The sequence below is a fragment of the Dipodomys merriami genome, unplaced genomic scaffold (assembly GCF_024711535.1).
Source record: "Dipodomys merriami isolate MVZ:Mamm:240054 unplaced genomic scaffold, mDipMer1.0.p SCAF_70, whole genome shotgun sequence".
Lineage (NCBI taxonomy): Eukaryota > Metazoa > Chordata > Mammalia > Rodentia > Heteromyidae > Dipodomys > Dipodomys merriami.
The window spans coordinates 4,243,800-4,263,803 of NW_027206291.1; the positions used below are offsets into that span (position 1 = coordinate 4,243,800).

General features: G+C 51.6%; 1 protein-coding gene across 1 annotated transcript; it reads left to right on the forward strand.

The window, feature by feature from the left end:
• The first annotated feature begins 1,413 nt into the window (after positions 1–1,413).
• Tpgs1 (tubulin polyglutamylase complex subunit 1) lies at positions 1,414–9,305 on the forward strand. The gene is made up of 2 exons (XM_070008472.1): positions 1,414–1,789; positions 8,542–9,305. The coding sequence occupies exons 1-2, from the start codon at positions 1,416–1,418 to the stop codon at positions 9,077–9,079; spliced, it is 912 nt and encodes a 303-aa protein (XP_069864573.1). The 5' UTR covers positions 1,414–1,415; the 3' UTR covers positions 9,080–9,305.
• The last annotated feature ends 10,699 nt before the right edge of the window (positions 9,306–20,004 follow it).

The following is a 20,004-nucleotide window of genomic DNA, read 5'->3' on the forward strand; positions in this document are numbered from 1 at the left end:
GTTGGGGCCAGCAAGCCTGTGCTTGGACATTCTGGCTATGCAGAGGGGCAGCGAGCCAGATGCAGGGCTCAGCAAAGGTTCCAGGGCCACTGTGAGGGTCAAGTTCCAGGTCCAAAGATTCTTTTTTTTTTTTGCGGGGGGAGGGGGGGCCGGTCGTGGGGCCTGAACTCTGGGCCTGGGCACTGTCCCTCAGCTCTTCAGCTCAAGGCTAGTGCTCTACCACTTGAGCCACAGCCCCACTTCCGGGTTTTTTCTTTTTGCTGATGTGGTGCTGAGGAATTGAACCCAGGGCCTCATGCATGCAAGGCAAGCACTCTACCACTGAGCCATCGTCCCAGCCCCCAGGTGCAAAGATTCTTAACAACAACAGAAAAGGATCTGTGGAAGTAATTCCAGCACTTGAGCAACTGAGGTAAGATTATGAGTTCAAAGCCAGCCTGAATTACATTGGAAGCTTTAAGTTTAAGCTACCTAGTGAGACCTTACCCCAAAAGTGGGGAGGGGGGGTGGAGGAGGGCAGGGGAGAAGATTTTAACTGGGTGAGAATGACTGTAATCCTACTCAATAGGCTGAGCTCTGAGGATAGTGGTTGGAAGAGCCAGGCCAGGCAGGAAAGTTCATGAGACTCTTAACTCCAATTAACTAACAAGAAAGCAGGAAGTGGAGGTGTGGCTGGAGTGCGGTGGAATGCCAACCTTGGACTGGGAATGTGGCTTCGTGGTAGAGTGCTTGCCTAGCACGCATGAAGCCCTGGGTTCGATTCCGGAAGTGGCACCATGGCTCAAGTGGTAGAGTACTAGCCTTGAGCAAAAGCTCAGGAACAGTGCCCAGGCCCTGAATTCACGCCCCAGGACTGGCAAACAACAACAACACCAATAAAAGAAAAAAAAAAAAGAATGCCATTGAGCAAAAAAGCTCAGGGACAGCACCCAGGCCCTGAGTTCAAATCCCAGGACTGGCACAAAAAGAAAGGAGGAAAAGAAAGAAAGAAAAAAGAGGGGCGAGCGAGGGGTGGGGGGAGGAAGGGGAAGGAAGGAAAAGGAGAGAAGAAAAAACCGAGACCAGGAGTCAGGTTGAGTCCACCACAGCTGCTCCCTCAGCCCGGGCCTTTTTGGTACCCAGGCAGCCTGGTTGCTAGGAGACCATGCTAACGAGATCTCGCCCACAACCAAAATGGCCAGCGAGCCAGCTTCATTCCCGAAACCAAGTCCTTCCCGGTGAGCCATTTTGGAGTCTGGCAAAACTACAGTTTCCGCACTGAGTCCAGGAAACACGGCAGAGTACCAGTGAGGACCTTGGGAAACGTGGCCGGCTGCAGTTATTACCAGGAGTCTTCCCGAGGGAGTGGCATGGGAAAAAGCATGCTCTGCCCTTAGGCAAAATGGCCGCAGAGCGGCCTCATGGTGCCATCAAAGATGGCGGCACTTCCGGTCCTGCTGCCCTCAGCGAAGATGGCGGCAGGAGAGAAGCGGCGGCCGTTGGTAGCCACGGCGGCGAATTACACGGACGGCGGCCGACCCTCGGTGTCGCGGAGCGCGGCGGCCGCCGAGAGCGAGGAAGACTTCCTGAGGCAGGTCGGCGTAACCGAGATGCTGCGTGCAGCCCTGTTAAAAGTGCTGGAAGCGCGTCCCGAGGAGCCCATCGCCTTCCTGGCGCACTACTTCGAAAACATGGGCCTGCGCTCGCCGGCCAACGGCGGCGCCGGGGAGCCTCCCGGGCAGCTCCTCCTGCAGCAGCAGCGCCTGGGCCGCGCGCTGTGGTACCTTCGCCTGGCTCACCACTCTCAGAGGTGCGGGCCGACGTTTGGGCGGGGCGGCCGGACCACAGTTCCCGGCATGTCTTGCACGAGCCCGCCCTTATCTCCAGCGCAGGTTTGCTGGGAGTTGAAGCGCAGGGCATGCTGGGAGTTGTAGTCCGCATCCTCCCCACCCCATTCCCCTTCTTGCATGCATTTCTGACCGTGGGGTGGCTACCATGCTGGGCCTGCAGACCTGCAGCCGAGTCAGGCCCAGCGAAACGGGCGGAGGGGCCCCACAGAATTCACGGCCGTGGGCAGGAGGCCTGGCAGGTGCACTGTTGGAAATTGATCTAGAGCTGGGCACAGAACCCCCACTTCACCTCCACCCCCCCCCCCCCCCCGTGAGGCTCCAGCCCCTAGCTGGAGAGAGCAATCTGGAGTCAGGGATTGTTGGGAGCCTTGGAGGCGGCTAAGAAACGCATGTTCCATATGGATGAAGGGACTTGGGATGTAAACCAGGGGTGATTGACTGGAGATGAGTGGGCTTGTGTCTGCTGGTCCCCAGAAGCAGAGCCTGAGATGGGTATTTGCATGGACCTGGAAGGAAGTGGGAGGAGGGGAAGGGCCTGGAGCTGACAAGAAAGGGTGACTTCCCCCAGTCCCCAAGGGAGCTAAAGTCCAGGGTTTGTAAACAGGTTTTGTTTTGCCTGGTTTTGTTTCTTTGTACCAGTACTAGGGCTTAAAATCAGGGCCTAGATGCTGTCACATAGCTGGGGGGCGGGGGGTGTGCATGCGTGAACATCACTGTTTAAACTCAGGGACTAGGTGCTGTCCCTGAGCTTTTGTTGCTCAAGGCTAGTGTTCTACCACTTGAACTACAACTCTTCTTCTGACTTTTTCCGTGTTTAGTTGGACATAAAAAAATTCAGACTTTCTTGCCCAGGCTGGCTTTAAGTCTCAGTCCTCAGATCTCAGCTTCCTGAGTAACTAGGATTACAGACATAAGCTACCAGCATCCGGCTCCCTTAGCTTTTTTTGCTTAAAACTAACACCCTACTACTTGAGCCACAGCTCCACTTTTGACTTTCCTGTAGTTAACCGGAGATAAGAGGCTCACATACTGTTCTGTGTGGACTGGCTTTAGATTTTGATCCTGAGATCTCAGCCCCCTGAGTAACTAGGATTACAGTTGTGAGCCATTGGCACCCAGCTAGGGTTTATAAATGTGACGATTACCCCCTTACCCCTTGTTAGGGCCTGCCAGAAAACCACCGTGACACCCAGGCACATAGAGCAAGCATAGGGACTGACAAGGCCAGTTCTCACAGGAAGAAGTGCCCGTCTTTGTCTGAGGTGATCTATATAACCTAAGGGACTAGGAGGTGGGGACCTTGGTGCAGAGATGTGGGCCAGGGACTTCATCATGGCGGGCTAGAATTTATAGCAGCTGCCTAAGTAGAGGATAAGGGGCCTGCAGCTGGCCAGTGAAGGTCACTTTAAGGGGGTTCTGTTACCTCATATGGTTGTAACTGCCCCAATGGAGAGTCATCTTAAGGTGAGGAGGAAGGAGGCCGATTATTTACTGCCTCCACCAAATTGGCCTAGTGCTCTATTTGCTCTAAGAAAGGTGCCTGTTGGACTAACATCCCTCCGAAGGAAAGTCTCCTTAGAATCAAAGGTGAGGATACAAACCAAATGGGAAAGGAGCTCCCAAGATGGCAGTGAGGAAGGGAATCTGCGGGGTGTGGGACGCTGTTGGGCCCCAGTGTCTATGAGGACAGAACTGATGAACCTTCCCACTAACTTAGAGGAAGTTAGTTGCAGTTCACTTGGGGCGGTGCTTGGCAAAGAAGGTAGACAGGCTGTGCAGAGACAGGGAGGGAGGGGGTGAACTGGGAGGGCCTGGGAGGTTTCCCTGAAAGAACACAAGCAAAGACCACAATCTGAGGAACCCAAACCTTACAGAGCCTACAGAGAAGGAAGGAGCAGGAAAAAGCTGGCCGGCCACTGGTGGCTTATCCTGTAATCCTAGCTACTCAGGAGGCTGAGATCTGAGCATTACAGTTCAAAGCTAGCCCAGGCAGGAAAATCTGTGGGATTCTTTATCTCCAGTTTACCTCCAAAAAGCCAGAAGTGGAGCTGTGGCTCAAGTAGTTGAGCACCACCCTTGAGCAAGAAAGCTCTGCATTCAAGCCTAGTACCAACATAATCAGAAGTGACTCTTCCAAGGGGGAAAAGTGATCAGTGGCAGCACCATCCAGCCTGGATGGAAATATTTCTTTTTTTTCTTTTTTTTTTTTGGGTCCGGTCGTGGGGCCTGAACTCTGGGCATGGGCGCTATCCCTCAGCTCTTCAGCTCAAGGCTAGCGCTCTACCACTTGAGCCACAGCGCCACTTCTGGCTTTTTTCTTTTTGCTTATGTGGTGCTGAGGAATCGAACCCAGGGCCTCAGTCATGCAAGGCAAGCACTCTACCACTGAGCCACCTTCCCAGCCCATAGATGGAAATATTTCTATGAATCTGCAGCTGCCCTCACAAATTACCACAAATGGAGGAGCTTCCAAAAAACAGAAGCTCATTCCCTCATCCTTGAAGAGGCCAGAAGTCTGGTGTGAAGATAGCAGGGTCACGTGGCCTCAAGAGGGGAAGCTCCAGAAGAGGATCCCTCGGCCTCCACAGCTGGCAGTCCCTTGACTTGTGGTCACATTGCCCCATCTGTGTCACTCCCCACTTGCTTCTGTGTGCCTGATGTCCCTTCTAAGCACACCAGTGCTGGCCTATTCCAGCCGGACCTCTTCTCAGTCAATTACACCTGGAAAGACTGTGTTTGGAAAAGGCCATGTTATGAGGTTGTGTATGGATATGGACTTGGGTGAGGGTGGATTTACTCAGCCGCATTGCATTATTTGGAAGCAACTTGGGAATGTGGCTCAGGTGACAGAGCACCTGCCTTGTATGCTCAAGGACATGAGTTCCATCCCAGTCCAGAGAGAAAGGGAAAGTAGGAAGGAGGGGATAACGGGAGGACCCAGCAGGCTAGCCCTACTTCGTCTCCCAGAGTCAGCCGATGAGGAAGTCGGGAGACAGGTTCATAAGCCTCCGCTGCATCTCAGAGCCACACCTGTCCTCTCCTCCAGAGGACAGTTGGGAGCAGAAGCCGGGGCTGCTCTGTCCTCTCCTGGCTTGGCATGTTATTACCCAATGTTGAGGGGCTGACCAGGCCATCCTGGGGTCTGATATGAAGGCCTATGGTACCCCCAGTTCCCTGCGGGAGTCTGTGGCTACCAGAGCCAGGGACAGTGGCCACGGTCTCCATAGTCAACCTACCCGCTCAGAGCACAAAGGCCACCACAGAGCAGAGCAGGAGTCGGACCCAGATTGCATAGCTCCTGGGGCCAGTGACAGCAAGGACACTGACTAGTGTTTCCAAGGAGAGCACTGCCGGGGAGACACAAGAAGGAGAGGCCAGGCTAGTCCAGGGTGCCTCAGCCTCAGACTGTGCTCTGTGCCCTGCGGGGCATCCTGGACACTCAGGGTGCCAAGCAGTTTCTCTGGCCTCCACCCACTCCATACTGCATACAGCAACCATACAAATCCCTCAGACACTGCCTAGAGTGCCCCCTGCTGGCCAAAGGTAGGAAGTGGCTGCCCTGGCTATGGAGACATTGTACAAATGTATTTCCTCTCTCTCCCTCCTCTGTTTCTTGTGCTGATCCTGGGACTTGAACTCAGTGCCTGGGTGCTGCTCTACCACTTGAACCCAGCTCCACTTCCGGGCTTTTTGGTAGTTTTTAGGTGAAGATAAGAGTGTCACAGACTTTCCTGCCCAGGCTGGCTTCAAACTGCAATCCTCCTATCTCAGCCTCCTGAGTAGCTAGGATTACAGGTGTGAGCACCAGCCCCCGGACCTCATATTTCTTTTTGCTGTCTTTTCTTTTAGCTACTTTGAGCTTAGGGCTTCCTCCTTGTTGCTAGCCTTGCTCACTCAGCTGTTGCCTTGCGACTTGATCCCTGCCCCCATCCTTGCCATTTGCTGTTTGTTTTGTTAGAGTCTCGCTGACTTTTGTGCCTGGATGGCCTCAAACTTCAGTGCTCCAGATCTTAGCCTCCCAAATAGCTAGGATTACAAGCATGAGCCTCCCAGCTTCTGGCTTATTTCCTTATTTCCAAGACATACTTCCCTGGCTGAGGGCCCTGGCCCCATTCTACAGACCAAACCACCCAGGCTTTTCCAAGTCCAGAGCTCACTTGATGCCTGGCGCTGCCCACCTAACACCTGTTGGTGATTCAGCCGCTGATCTCAGGAGCGGATGTGAGGCAGCTTGGAAGGTGGGCGTCCCTGCCTCGTGCCTTCCTTGCCCAGGCCGCTCATTGTTTTACTGTCACAGGGCTGTCATTGCCCAGCTGTGGGTTTTTCTGCCCACAAGACCGGAAGCCGCTGTAAACAGCTTTGGACAGCGAACCTGATCTAAGTTCCCCAGGAGATCAGGACGCAGAGAGGTAGAGACATGCAAAAACCCCACAGGCAATGACAGCAGGCAAACTGCGGAAGGCAGGTCTGGACTGGCACATGCAAACCCAAGGTGCCCAGTAGCTGCAAGAGAGCCAAACAAGAACTGATACTGTGCCCCCTCCCCCCTCCATCCTGGCTGCTGCCACCTCCAGAGATTTCCAGAGAAGTTGGACTCTGCTCAAGAGAATTGATGGCCAGACAGATTTCCATCACATGCAGCCCTGGGGAAAACTTGGCTCCTGGTCCTGTGAGTCAGGATGATCTGTGTCACAGCCCCTCAGTGAGTCGCACAACCACGGCTCTGCTGTGGGCTTACACGACCACACCTTGGGAAGTTGACCCTAGGGAGTGGCTGGTGGCTCTTAAGCCTCAACAGAAGCAGATCGAGTGCTCACCTGCCATAACCACAGCAAATGGCTGGCTTGGCCTGACCTGGGGAGGGGAATGTGTGTGGAAGAAAAACCTGGAAAGGTTGGCTGGACCCGCGTGGCCATCCAGTGGCCCTGGAGAGCCTGGAGGGGTGTTTGTCCCTGGCACAACCCTCAGATGCCAGAGCTATCTGCTCATGATATCCCAGAACGGCACCAGTGGCTCACACCTGCCATCCCAGCTACTCAGGAAGATGAGATCTGAGAATCGTGGCTCAAAGCCAACCTGAGCAGGAAAGTTGGATTCTTATCTCCAAAGAATCTTCCAAAAAGTCAGAAGTAGAGCTGTGGCCCAAGTAGTAGAATGTTAGCCTTGAGTGAAAGCTAAAGAACGATGCTCAGACTGAGTTCAAGCCCCAGCACAGACACACACATATGAAGAAAAACCAAATTTTTTTGACAAGTCAGTGCCCCCCTTGGGAGTCACACGCTCCACCTTTAGGGGAGCTTGGAAGTCTTCAGGGCTCTAGCCACAGCCAGCAAGTCTTGTTTGAGGCGACAAGTCTGAGGGTGACTTGTGACATAGCCACATGCCACTGTGGATGGACCGCTGCCAGCCCATCTACCTCAGGCTTCACAATCCTCTCCCTGGCCTGGGGGCACCTAAAAGGACTTACAAAGGGCACCGGGTACGGATGTTCCCCCCCCCCCCACGGAGCCAGGGTCAACTGAGAGTGACCACCACCTCTGGCTGGCCAGGACAAAGCCTCTGACCACAGGGCGCCTGCCAGTGTGAGCAGATGGCAGGCTGGCAGACGCCAGCCTGGCTCCATGACAGCCAAGAACCAAATCCTCAGGGAGGGATCAGGCGCATCTCAGTATCTGCCGCTCCAACCTGTTTTAGTGCGCAGGCTCAGACCCTGACCTGAGTGGCCATCATGACACAGGTGGCCAGGATTCCTGAGCATCTGCTACCCGTGGGGCCCCAGAAGATGACAGCGCATCCACTTCACAGGAAGGTCAGGGTATAATAGAGATGAACAGCCCCGCGCCCCCAACTGAGGAACAAGTGTAAACCCTGGATTCAACACCTCCTGTCTGGGATCCTCAGCCAGACCATTGGTCTGCGCAGATCCTCAGTTTCCCAATAGGTTGCATAATGCCTTTTGTGCTAACCACTACAGTTTACCTTCAGCAGGCATACAACACATAGTAGGGCCACGGACCCCCCACCCCCTCCGGCCAGGGCTGGCCACAGCATCAGCCAACCTGTGAAGAGCAGGGAGCATAGGAATCTTTGTGACCACCCACCTCCCACCTGGGAGCGTGGTACAACTATAAGTTCATGTAGGACCACTGAGGCTGGGCCCCAAAGAAAATGAACTTCCCAGCCAAGCATGGTGCTGCCCATCTGTAATCCCAGCATTTAGGAGGCTAAGGCAGGAAGATCATGAGTTCAAGACTAGACTGGCTACACAATAAGAACCTGTCTTAGAAAAACCGGTCTAGGTGCTTATACCTGTCATCCTAGCTACTCAGGAGGCTGAGATCTGAGGATCATGGTTCAAAGCCAGCCTGAACCAGATCCATAAGACTTATCTCTAGCCACAAAAAAAAAAAAAGCTGTAAGTGGAGCTATGGCTCAAGTGGTAGAGTGCTAGCCTTGAGCACAAAAACTCAGGGACAGCGCCCAGGCCCTGAGTTCAAGCCCCAGGACTGGCACTAAATAAATAAATAAAAGAGGGGCAGGACAAGAAAGATGACACTGGAACCAAGGCAGGTCTCATGCAGACACGGAAGTCCTTCCAGCAGGGAGCACGGTGATGCAAAGGCCCTGGGGTTGGGGAGGGGGCCAGCAGGAGTGTGCATGGGTGGCCGCCTGGCCCTCCACACTCCCCATATCCGGTTTTCCCCGCCCACAGGACAGCCTTCAATAACAACGTGAGCGTGGCCTACGAGTGCCTCAGCGCCAGCGGGCGGAAGAAGAAGCCAGGGCTGGATGGGCGCACGTACAGCGAGCTGCTGAAACGCATCTGCAGGGATGGCGGAGCCCCTGAGGAGGTGGTGGCACCCCTGCTCCACAAGATCCAGTGCCGGGACCACGAGGCCGTGCCCCTGGATGTCTTCCGCACCGGCATGCTCACCTGCTTCGTGCTGCTGGAGTTCATGGCACGCGCCAGGGCCCTCTTCCAGCTGCTGGAGGACCCAGAGCTGGCGGTGGCTGACCGCCGAGTGGGCCAGGCGGTGCTGGACACCCTGGAGGAGGCCCTGGGCACCAGCGACCAAGCCACCGCCCCCGTGTGCTACCTAGAGGCCGGCTCGCGCCTAGGGCCCGACAGCCTGGCTCTGGCCATGGACAGGGCAGCGGGCGGGCGGCGGCCCAGCTCTCCCATGGCCCGGCAGGAGTTCTTGGAGAAGGCCGTGGCCCTCTTCATCGCCAAAGTCAAGCCAGTGAGCTGAGCCTAGCCTACCGCTCCCCCCCCCCCACCGACTCCCAAAACCAGCCATCCAGCTGCTGCTCCTGGTGCCACAAGGATCTGGCCCAGGATATCCCCCGCATGCAGGTGGGGGCTCCCCACCTTTGGACTTAGGACATGGATGATCCAGCGGGACATGGCTTCTCCACAAACAGCTCCACCACCTTCCATGCTGGCCTGACCAAATAAAAGCTATCTGGAAGCCGCAACTGGCCGTCGTGTGGGGCTGCCGGCCTTGTCTCCACACACCCCTGCCCTAAGGGGGGGAGGGGGTCGCCTCCCACAGCCCGGAGCCCACAGAGGACACGGGGACCAAAGCCAGCCCTGCCACAGACAGGACTCTCTCACCAGCCCTGCCCTGCCCGTAGCTCCTCCCTGGCCTCAGTTTCCCCAGCTGTCAGAGCAAGAGGGTAACTGCAGCGAGCAGGGACTTCTCTCCCCCTCTTCCTAACCATTGCCTAACAGGAAGTAAGTCACAGCCAGTGGGGGGGGGGGAAACTGAGGCCCAGGAAGAGTCCCGTTTAAGGTGCCCAGTGCTTCCTTGGTGATGTTGTCCAGGTGCAGTACCCCCTAGCACCCAGAGATTTCAGAGAGCAGGAATAGGATGGATGGAGAATCCAGGCCATAACAGACCCCATATGTAACTGGCTCCTCACCCCTGAAGCTCAGTGTCCTATTACCTGGGGCTCCTGACCGGCTGTGCTACCTCAGGAGTCCCACATTCTCCAGATTGCCAATGACACCCCACACCCATTCCTACCCAGGCTGAGTTGGGCAATGGGTGCACCAGTAAATGGGTACTGGCCAAATCATGGCAGCTGCCTAGTTTCCAAAAAATCCCACAACAGAGCTCATCCCCACTGCCCAGATCAGCCAGGCACCAGTGGCTCACACCTGTTAATACTCGCTGCTCAGGAGGCTGAGATTTGTGGATTTCAGCTCCAGCCCAGGCTGGAAAATCCATGAGACTCTTAGCTTAGAAAACTGGAGGTGGCACTGTGGCTCAAGTGGTAGAGCGCTAACCTTGAGCAAAAGAGCTCAAGGACAGCGCTCAGGCCCTGAGTTCAAGCCCCAAGATCGACAAAATAAAAGATCAGAGGTAGAGCCTCCGCCCCCTCCTTCAGAGGTACACCTTAGGACCGCTAGGTCGCAGAGGTGGTGGGCCATGTGGCTTTTGTCCGCATCTCTCCCAGCCATCTGCCCTGGGGCCTGGCCTTGTGAAGAAGCCTGTGCAGCTGCACCTGTGCTCAGCCAGTTCCTCTGCATAAATGACTCATCGGCTTGTGGTTTTATGCCACTGGTTTGGGGGCAGTTTGTTGTGCAACATAGGTCACTGGAGTATTAATATGTCCCCTGTCATAGACCCATACCTGAGCCTCACCCACCAGCCCAAGTGGGCTGTGCTTAAGAACAGAAAACAAAATGTGGGTTATTCCCTGTGGAACTCACAGTCAGGTGGCCAAGGGCAGCTTTACTTTGTGCGTGTGCGTGTGTGCATGCGTGTGTGTGTGTGTGTGTGTGTGTGTGTGTGTGTGTGTGTGTGTGTGTGTGTGTGTGTGTGTGTGTGTGTTGGTCCTGGGACTTAAACTCAGGGTCTAGAAGCTGTGTTTGAGCTTTGTGGCACAAGGCTGGCACTCTACGACTTGAGCCACATTTCCACTTCCAGTTTTGGGGGTTTTTTTGATTAGTAATTAATTGGAAATAAAGAATTTCATAGACTTTCCTGCCTGGGCTAGCTGCAAACAGTGATCCTTAGATCTCAGCCTCCTGAGTAGCTAGCATTATAGGCATGGGTCACTGGGGCCTGGCTCCAAGAGCAACTCTAAATGTGGGTCGTCCAGGAGATGGAGATAGGAGGTGGAGTTCAGGCCTTTGTTCTGGGACAGACAGCTAGCAAAGGGAGTGACTGCCAGAGGCCTCTGTCCTCTGTCCACCCAGCTCACCTTCGGCCTCTTGGAGGACCACTAACCCCAAGGCACCCTCCATGATGCCTGCCATCAGCTTCACAGGTGTCCAGGCGTGGGCCTTGCTGACACAGCCAGCACTGGACTGTCTTCCCTGGCCTGCCCTGGATTTACAGCAGTGTTGAACACTTCATCCTGAGTGTGGAGGGGGCAGGCTCAGTTACCTCCTGGTGACCAAGGATTCTCAAGTTCACATTGCAGCTTTGCCATGGAGCCATCCAGACAAGAGAACCAAACACCCTCCACATCTCCGCAGTCCCGCTGAGGACCAAGCCCCCCCTCACCCTCCCTACATGCTGAGCAGAGCGTGGATGCCTCCCATCCTGGACCAGTATCTACTGCGTCCTGATACAAGCCCCTCATCCACTGCCCCTCCCTCTCTCTACTGCCCCATGCTGCAGGGGTGGGGGGGCCGAGGGAGAGACATCCATGGTGTCCAGACAAGGGTAAGACTTCCACTGTCCAGGGCAATGGGCTGGTGGGCTGGCAGGTTCTGGGCTCAATTCTGCCGTCATCTTGTCACCACAAGGCCTGTGAACAGAGTCAACTCAGGAAGCTGAGCTAAGAGACTCCACCGCTGTTTCTTCTTTTTTGTTCCAGTGCTGGGGCTTGAACTCAGGGCCCTCCCCTTCTCATTTGCTTTCACTCAAGACAGGCACTCTATCACTTGAGTCACACCTCTACTTCTGGCTTTTAAAGTCCAGGATGGCTTCAAACTAAGATCCCTAGATCTCAGCCTCCTGAGTAGCTAGAATTACAGTCAAGAGCCACTAGCTCCTCAGTTTGTTTCTGCCTGTTCCCCGCTCTCACACTGCCCAGATACACTGGCCTCTTGCTAGCCTGGCTTGCTGAACCTCAGTGCCTTTGCATGTGCTTTTTTTCTGGAAACACTTCTTCCTCTGGGTGTACATGGCTCACTTCTTCACTTCAGTCTGTTGACTCAAATGCCCCCTCCTCAGTAAGAAATTCTGCTCCATTCTCACCACTCCCTGACCCTTGACCTACCTTGTGTTTCTTCATCGGAATTGTTTTTACCAGAAATGACTTGTCTGTTTATATGCTTGCTCACCCTCCTTGCAGCCCCAGAAGCAGGACTTAACGCTTTTTTTTTTTCATTGCTATTTCCCCTTGACTTGCCCAGACAGTGGGAGTGGAGGAAATGAGGAAGTTAATCAGCTCAGGGTGGAAGAGTGAAACTCAGTGAGAAACATAAGTGTGTTCATCTCCTGTCACTTCTGTAATAAAGTAGACCAGGCACCCGTGGCTCATCCCAGCCACTCAGGAGGCTGAGATCTGAGGATCATGGTTCCAAGTCAAACTGAGCAGAAAAGTCCATGAGATTCTTTTTTTTTTTTCCGGTCGTGGGGCTTGAACTCTGGGCTTGGGCGTTGTATGTGCGCTCTTCAGCTCAAGGTGAGCACTCTACCACTTGAGCCACAGCACCACTTCCGGTTTTCTAGTGGAGATAAGACTCTCACGGACTTTCCTGCCCAAGCTGTCTTTGAACTGTGATCCTCAGATCTCAGCCTCTTGAGTAGCTAGGATGACAGGCGTGAGCCACCTGGCCCAGCCGTCCAGGAGGTTCTTATCTCCAATTAACCACCCAAAAGCTGGAAGTTGAGCTGTGGCTCAAGTAGAAAACATCAGCCTTGAGCAAAATGACAAAAAAAAAAAAGCTCAGGGATAATGCCCAGGCCCTGAGTTCAAGACCCAGGATTAGCATAGAACTAAATTTAAAGAAAAATTACATTAACCCATGCACAGGCAAACTGATCCTCCCAAGTGCTCCCAGGAGGATATGCATGTGGCCTGTCCCAGCTACTAGAGACCCTGCATCGCTAGGCTGGTGGCAGCTCAGTGGTCCCTCTCCCCTTGGGGGCACTGAAAGGCCTCCCCAAGAAAATCACTCAGACACATGGTCACATACAAGGAAAAGGAGTTTAATGTCAGTAACTTGACTGGCTACCTAGAAGGTAAGAGAGTAGCCGCTAGGTAGGACAGTAGCACAGAATGTGAGAGTGGGAAACTGCATTGTGGAAGGGGTTAATATTTACAATTGTAGCTCCACAAACAAGGGAGAGGGAAATTGCATTTTGGGGAGGGGCTGCCATTTGAGATTGCAGCTACCTGGCTTTTTGGAAAAAGCCTGTGTCACCTGCTTTGTGGGAAAGGCCTGTGTCATCTGATTTTGGGGAAAGGCAATTTTGTTTTTGCCAAAGGTCTAAGGTAGAAGACTAGGTAGGAAGATGGAGGAGATTAGGCTAACATTCCTCCCTTTTTGTTTATTTTTGACAGAGGTACCACGTTAGGGTGTAGGGGTGAAGGTCCCTCTTCTGTAACTAGTTCCTGCTGGATAATGGGCAAAGTTACATGGACGTGTTTGGATGAGGAGCAGTGTGGTATTGTCCCAGGGACATTTGATCGACCATCTGGTTGGTGAAGGCTCTTGCTCTTTCTGTGAGGATGTTTTGCAGGCATCTAACAATGCAAGGTAATATTAAAAGTAAACAAAGATGGCTGTAAGAGGACCCAGCAGGGGAACATTCATGTGGCTAGCGGGCTCCATAGGGATAGCTGCAGAGATGAGGGAGGGTTTCCAGCACATAAATCTGTGACAAGCTCATCTAGCGTCTGGATAATTTGTTTACCTGTCCTGACATGTTCACATAGTGGCAACACTTCCAAGAAAATGCATGTCCCACCTTTTTCCATAGTGAGGAGGTCTAGTCTAGGGTTCTCCCATTTTGGAGTGTGACATCAGCCAAAGAATTGAGCTTGTGAAAGGCACAGGGCCTCGGAGGAGCCCTCAATACAGGAGAGTAGACATTCGCTAAGTTGGTTAGATGTTATGGAATGGTAGAGACTTCCACCAGATAGCCCTATGGAGATGATGGAGGATACTAAACTCACCCCCACCAGGACTGGGAGAAAAATGGCCTGTCTCTGTCTGCCTGGATGTGGGTTTGAGATGAGGGTGCTTCAGGTTTTGAACTTAGTGTGGGAGTACAAAGTGGATTGTGGAATTGGAGAGACCAGGATGCGGAGGTTAGGGAGAGACTGGATTGATAGACCTGGTCAAGGAGGAGCTGTACCAAAAGATGGTTCCACTGGGGCTGTCCAGGGACTTAGTAATGGAGATGATTGTTTGCCACATGTTGGGATTTGACTGGACACTGGAGGAGTTATAAGTTGTATGGCATGGCATGGGGAAGTCAGTATAAAGTTGGAAGAGATTTGAGGGCCACGGTGTGATGGATGAGGAGCAGGTTTTATTTTTAGCAGAAATGTGAAGTTGAACCAAGGCCACAGGGGATTTTCGTAGCTGAGCACAAAGAAAGCCATTTGTTGTCATCAAAAGCTTGGAGAGGGCTGGGAATGTGGCTTAGTGGTAGAGTGCTCACCTAGCATACATGAGAGCCCTGGGTTCAATTCCTCAGCACCACATAAACAGAAAAGGCCAGAAGTGGCACAATGGCTCCAGTGGTAGAGTGCTAGCCTTGAACAAAAGAAGCTCAGGGACAGTGCCCAGGACCTGAGTTCAAGCCCCAGGACAGGCAAAATAAATATATAAATAAAAGCTTGGAAAAGAAAAGATTGGTTTAGTAGATTTCCCTGGGTAAGGGCCTTATAGGAGGATAGAGAATTTTTAAGGCTGTGAGAGGATTTTTTTTTAATGATATGGAGGGCTGCTTTGGGATTGATAGGCTCATATACCTGGTAAATCTGAGTTGTTCCCTGAGGTATCTTGGCATTAGTTGTACCCATGACTCTTACTTCCCACTTTGGTCCCACGGGTCATTTATTATAAAGGTAATGTTATGGATGTAGTTTATAAAAAGTTTTATTTTCCACAATAAAGAGTATCTCTTTGGTTTTGCTTTAAAAAAAAATTATTTTCCAGACTTAAAACTAGCCCATAGCAGTGGGTGGAGGCCTCGGGGATCACAGGCATGATATTTGCAGCTCCAGGAAGAGCAGCCATAATAAGTAGTGTCCTGTTTACAATAGTCTCTGTCCCAATCTGAGAGGAAACAGAGGTATTTGGGAACATAGTGGTAAATTTTTTTTTTTGTCGGTCATGGGGTTTGAACTCTGGGCCTGGCCACTGTCCGTCAGCTCTTCAGCTGAAGGCGAGCGCTCTACCACTTGAGCTACAGTGCCACTTCTGGTTTTCTGGTGGTTTATTGGAGATAGGAGTCTCACTGTCTCTCCTGCCCGGGCTGGCTTTAAACTGTGATCCTCAGATCTCAGCCTCCTGAGTAGCTAGGATTACAGGCGTGAGCCACCAGCGCCCAGCTGGTAAATTTCATTTTTGACGTAATTACATCCCGAAGTACAGGCTTGTCCTAGATCTAAAAGAAAAGATTTCATGGAGGGACACTAGGCCCAGAAGAGTACCCGTTGGAAGCGTGTGTGATACTATAAAAATGCCGTGCCTCGAAGTGTCACTGTGGCTCAAGTGGTAGAGCACTTGCCTTGAGCTAAAGAGCTCAGGGACAGTGCCCAGGCCCAGAGTCCAAACCCCACAACCAAATATATATATATATATATATATATATATATCTCAGATCATTTAGCCGGGTACTAATGGCTCATGCCTGTAATCCTAGCTACTAAGGAGGCTGAGCTCTGAGGATCTCGGTTCAAAGCCAGCCCGGGCAGGAAAGTCCATGAAATTCTTATCTCCAATAAACCACCAGAAAACTGGAAGTGGTGCTGTGACTCTAGTGGTAGAGCTCTAGCCTTGAGCTGAAGGAAGAGCTCAGGGACAACACTCAGGCCTAGAGTTCAAGCCCCATAACCGACAAAAAAAAAAAAAAAAAAAAAAGCCAGGCATATGGGGTATATGTCTGGGACTCTGCTTGAATATGGGTCCACAAATTACAGAGAAATTGATAGTAGCAGGATGGGGAGAAAATGGGGGTTACTCATCCATGGAGACCAGGTCCTCAGGATGTTTTCATGTTGGCAGGTGTTTCAGAATATTGGGCAAGCTCAGCTCTACTTCTTTATAATCCGCAGAGACAGAAATCCTATGGGAACTGCGGTATAAGAGAGCACTGTGGGCTAATGGAGCTTTATATTACAGTTGTGAATCCAATGTGGATGGCCCTGGACTTTAGAGGTTGTTGGGGTAGTAAGAATAATGGGGTGAGGAATCATCCCATTCAGTAGGAAGGCTGAAGAAGTAAGTGGAGGATTGGGGTTGTTGGGTATTGGAGACTTAGGTTCAATCTCCAGCCTGTAAGGGTGATGGGCAAAGGTATAGGGAGGGCAAGGAATCTTTTTGGTTACAGAGATAGGCCTCAAGTGTTGAAGAAGTGGTGGGAGCAGATGAGGAGGCAAGGGGAAGTGGTAGCCTGGAAAAGAGGAGGCAGGAGGGGGCGTTGACATTAGAAGTAGAAGGCAGAGTTGTTGTCCAGTCCTGGAGTAGGCTGCAAGTGGCAACTGTTCATTGGATAAAATCTGAAAGAAATCTTACAAGGCAGAGGCTCAGCAATAAGAAAAAAATATTAGAGGGCACACAAATGGCAAAAGGAAGGGTTCAGGGCAGAAAATTAAAAATTGCTGGGCGCCGGTGGCTCACGCCTGTAATCCTAGCCACCCAGAAGGCTGAGATCTGAGGATCGTGGTTCAAAGCCAGCCTGGGCAGGAACGTCTGTGAGACTCTTATCTCCAATAAACTACCAAGAAACTGGAAGTGGTGCTGTGACTCAAGTGGTAGAGGGCTGGCCTTGAGCTGAAGAGCTCAGGGACAGGGCCCAAGCCCTGAGTTCAAGCCCCACAAGTGACACACACACAAAAAATGAGCTGCTGATTTTATACTAGTGTACTAATCTTGACCTTAATTTAAATCACAGCCAACTTAGTTTCATACCAAATTTACTAACTTTACTCATAAACTCTATCTTCTAAAATTGTCACTTTATTATTTTTTTGGCCTGTGGAGACAATTACCAGAAAACCTTTAAAACAATTTTGGTGACAAGACACCTCAGCACATAAATTAACCTTTAAACACTTGCTAGAAGTTGAGATGAGGGAGCGCACATGAAAACCCACCACATGGCCAAAATGGCAAGAAACAAATCAGGATGGTAAGAGAATTTGGTGGCGCTCTATTAAGTGAGCAAGCAATAAAACAGGAGACAAACAGACAAGTAGAAAGTCAGAAAAGCAGAAAAGCAGGGTCACCCAGTAACAGAGTGTGGGTGTACTGGAGAAGAGACTGAGGGAAACAGACAGGATTTTTTTTTGTTTTGTTTTGTTTTTTGTCAGTCGTGGGGCTTAAACTCTGGGCCTGAGTGTTGTCCCTCAGCTCTTCAGCTTAAAGCTCTTCCACTTGAGCCACAGAGCCACTTCCAATTTTCTGGTGGTTTATTGGAGATAAGAGTCTCATGGACTTTCCTGCCCAGACTGGCTTTTAACCAAGATCCTCAGTTCTCAGCCTCCTGAGTAGCTAGTATTACAGGCGTGAGCCACCGGTGCCTGGTTCAAAGGTTTATTTTATTTTATTTATTTATTTTGCCAGTCCTAGGGCTTGAACCAGGGCCTGGGCACTGTCTCTAAGCTTCTTTTGCTCAAGGCTAGCACTCTACTACTTGAGCCACAGTGCCACTTCCAACTTTTTCTGTGTATGTGGAACTGAGGAATCGAACCCAGAGCTTCATACATGCTAGGCAAGCACTCTACCACTGAGCCATATTCCCAGACCAGCTCAGAGGTTTTAAAGTCAGAAGAATTTCAGCAGGGGAGCAGGAGGTTAGTCCTTTAATGAAAAGGACATGTAAGGATCATAGGAGACACCCCAAAGGAGTGTCCCAACTTGGAAGAAATGTAGAGAGGGAGTCTGGTTGTTGTTGTGAGGGAGGTTGGGTTGAGCTGGTTTGAGTGGTAGGGGGGGCCTAAAGGGAGCAAGTGTGGTGCACTCATTGTCAAGAGTGTAAATGGGCCAAATTTGGTTACACACCTGAATGAGCCTGCTAAGAACACATCCCAAAGGGGGAGTGGGAGGGGATGTGTGAGGAGAGAACGGTACCAGTTAGGAGGGACAGTGGGCATCCCCCAAAGTTCCTCAACCAGTAAAAGTACTGAGGAGACAGGGTGCGGGGTTATCACCCGTGATCCTCATATCCTGGGCAAAGGCCTGGAGGACAAAGGCCCAGAGGGAGTCCCAGAGCTTCATACCAAGACTTCTGGAAGTCAGCATCTGAATCTGGGTTTCTGGAACGGAACTCACTCACCAAGGAAGATCAGTAGATGTAGATGGCCACTGTTTGAGGTGAGGTCAGAGTGCTCGGAGATGGGAGAGATTACCTCAGGTGATTTTCTAGGTGGGCCAGAGGGGTCAGGGTTCCCAAAGCAGCTCAGATTCCCCAAGAGAAAGAAGAGCAAGGTCGACAGGAAGGCTTGATCCAACTCACGGCACCAATGAAAGGCTTCCTCAAGAAAATCCCTTGGACACATGATCACAGACAAGGAAAAAGGAGTTGAATGTCAGTAACCTGACAGGCTACCTGGAGGGCAGAGAGTAGCAGCTGGGCTGGATTCATATGGAATGTGAGAGCAGGAAACTGTGTTGTGGAAGGGGTTAACATTTATAGTTGTATCTGCACAAACAAGGGAGAGGGAAATTACACTTTGGGGAAAGGCTGCCATTTAAGATTGCAGCTATCTGCCTCACCTGTTTTTTTTTGGGAAAAGCCTGTATCACCTGTTTTGGGGGAAAGGCCTGAGTCACTAGATTTTGGGGAATGGCAGTTTTGTTTTTGCAGAAGGTCTAAGGTCTAAGCAGACTGAGTAGGAAGATGGAGGAGGTTAAGCTAACAGGCACACGCTCTCACATGTGTCTGCTTTAGCTTAACTTCTGCAGCCCCTTTGTCTCCTGAGACCACCGCTTTCTTCCTAGTAGGACAGGACAGCAGCAAAACACTATTGTGTAGGATTCCATAACATCTTTGATCTGCATGCTAAGAGCATTTCACACATTATTTAACATATTTTTTATAGCTAAGCAAACTTGGTTTAGCATTGGAGATACATGTCCAAAATCACAGCAGAACTTAGCTTTGAATGCAAGGCAGTTCTGCTATATGTGATGGAAGGCTAACTCAGAGTGGCTTAATAGAAAAAGAAGGAATGTATGGGCTTGACCATACGCATATTCTTGACTGTCCAAAGGAGGTCTGATGTGGCTGGAACCAAGCGCATACAGCTTTTTCTCTCTCACCCTCAGGCTCAGCTGTGTTAACATTGTTCATAGGCCTCAGTGACAAGATAGTCCCATAATCCCAGCTCAGGGCCTCTAGGCTCCCAGAAAAATGTCCCAGGACTGCATTGTCATTGGATGCCCACTAGTTCCAAGTTTGCTCCTGAACCAATCCCTGCAGAGGAGGGGAAGCTAGAACTGCTCTGATTGGATGACCCATCCTTTAGTGGGCAGCTGGAAGGCTCTGATTGGATGGTTTATCCTTGCAAAGCAAGGGCTGGGAAGTTAGTTCAACCGGAATCTTTTTTTTTTTTTTTTTGGGTCTGGTCGTGGGGCCTGAACTCTGGGTCTGGGCACTGTCCCTCAGCTCTTCAGCTTAAGCCTAGAGCTCTACCCCTTGAGCCACAGCACCAATTCCAGCTTTTTTTCTTTTTGCTTATGTGGTGCTGAGGAATCGAACCCAGGGCCTCATGCATGCAAGGAAAGCACTCTACCACTGAGCCACCTTCCCAGCCCCCTCAACCGGAATCTTTTAGACAGTGGGGATTCCCCCCTCCCCCGAAAAAAAACAAGTGTAATAACAGGGTGGCAAAAACTTGGTTACAATTTGCACCCACCCCTTTGGATGTTCTAGAGCCTAGGAACAGGTTCTCCTGTGGGCTAGCAAGAAGGGCTGAAAGCAACACCTCCTTCTACCCACTCAAGATTTCCTAGGGTATGAGGTGTTCAGAATAA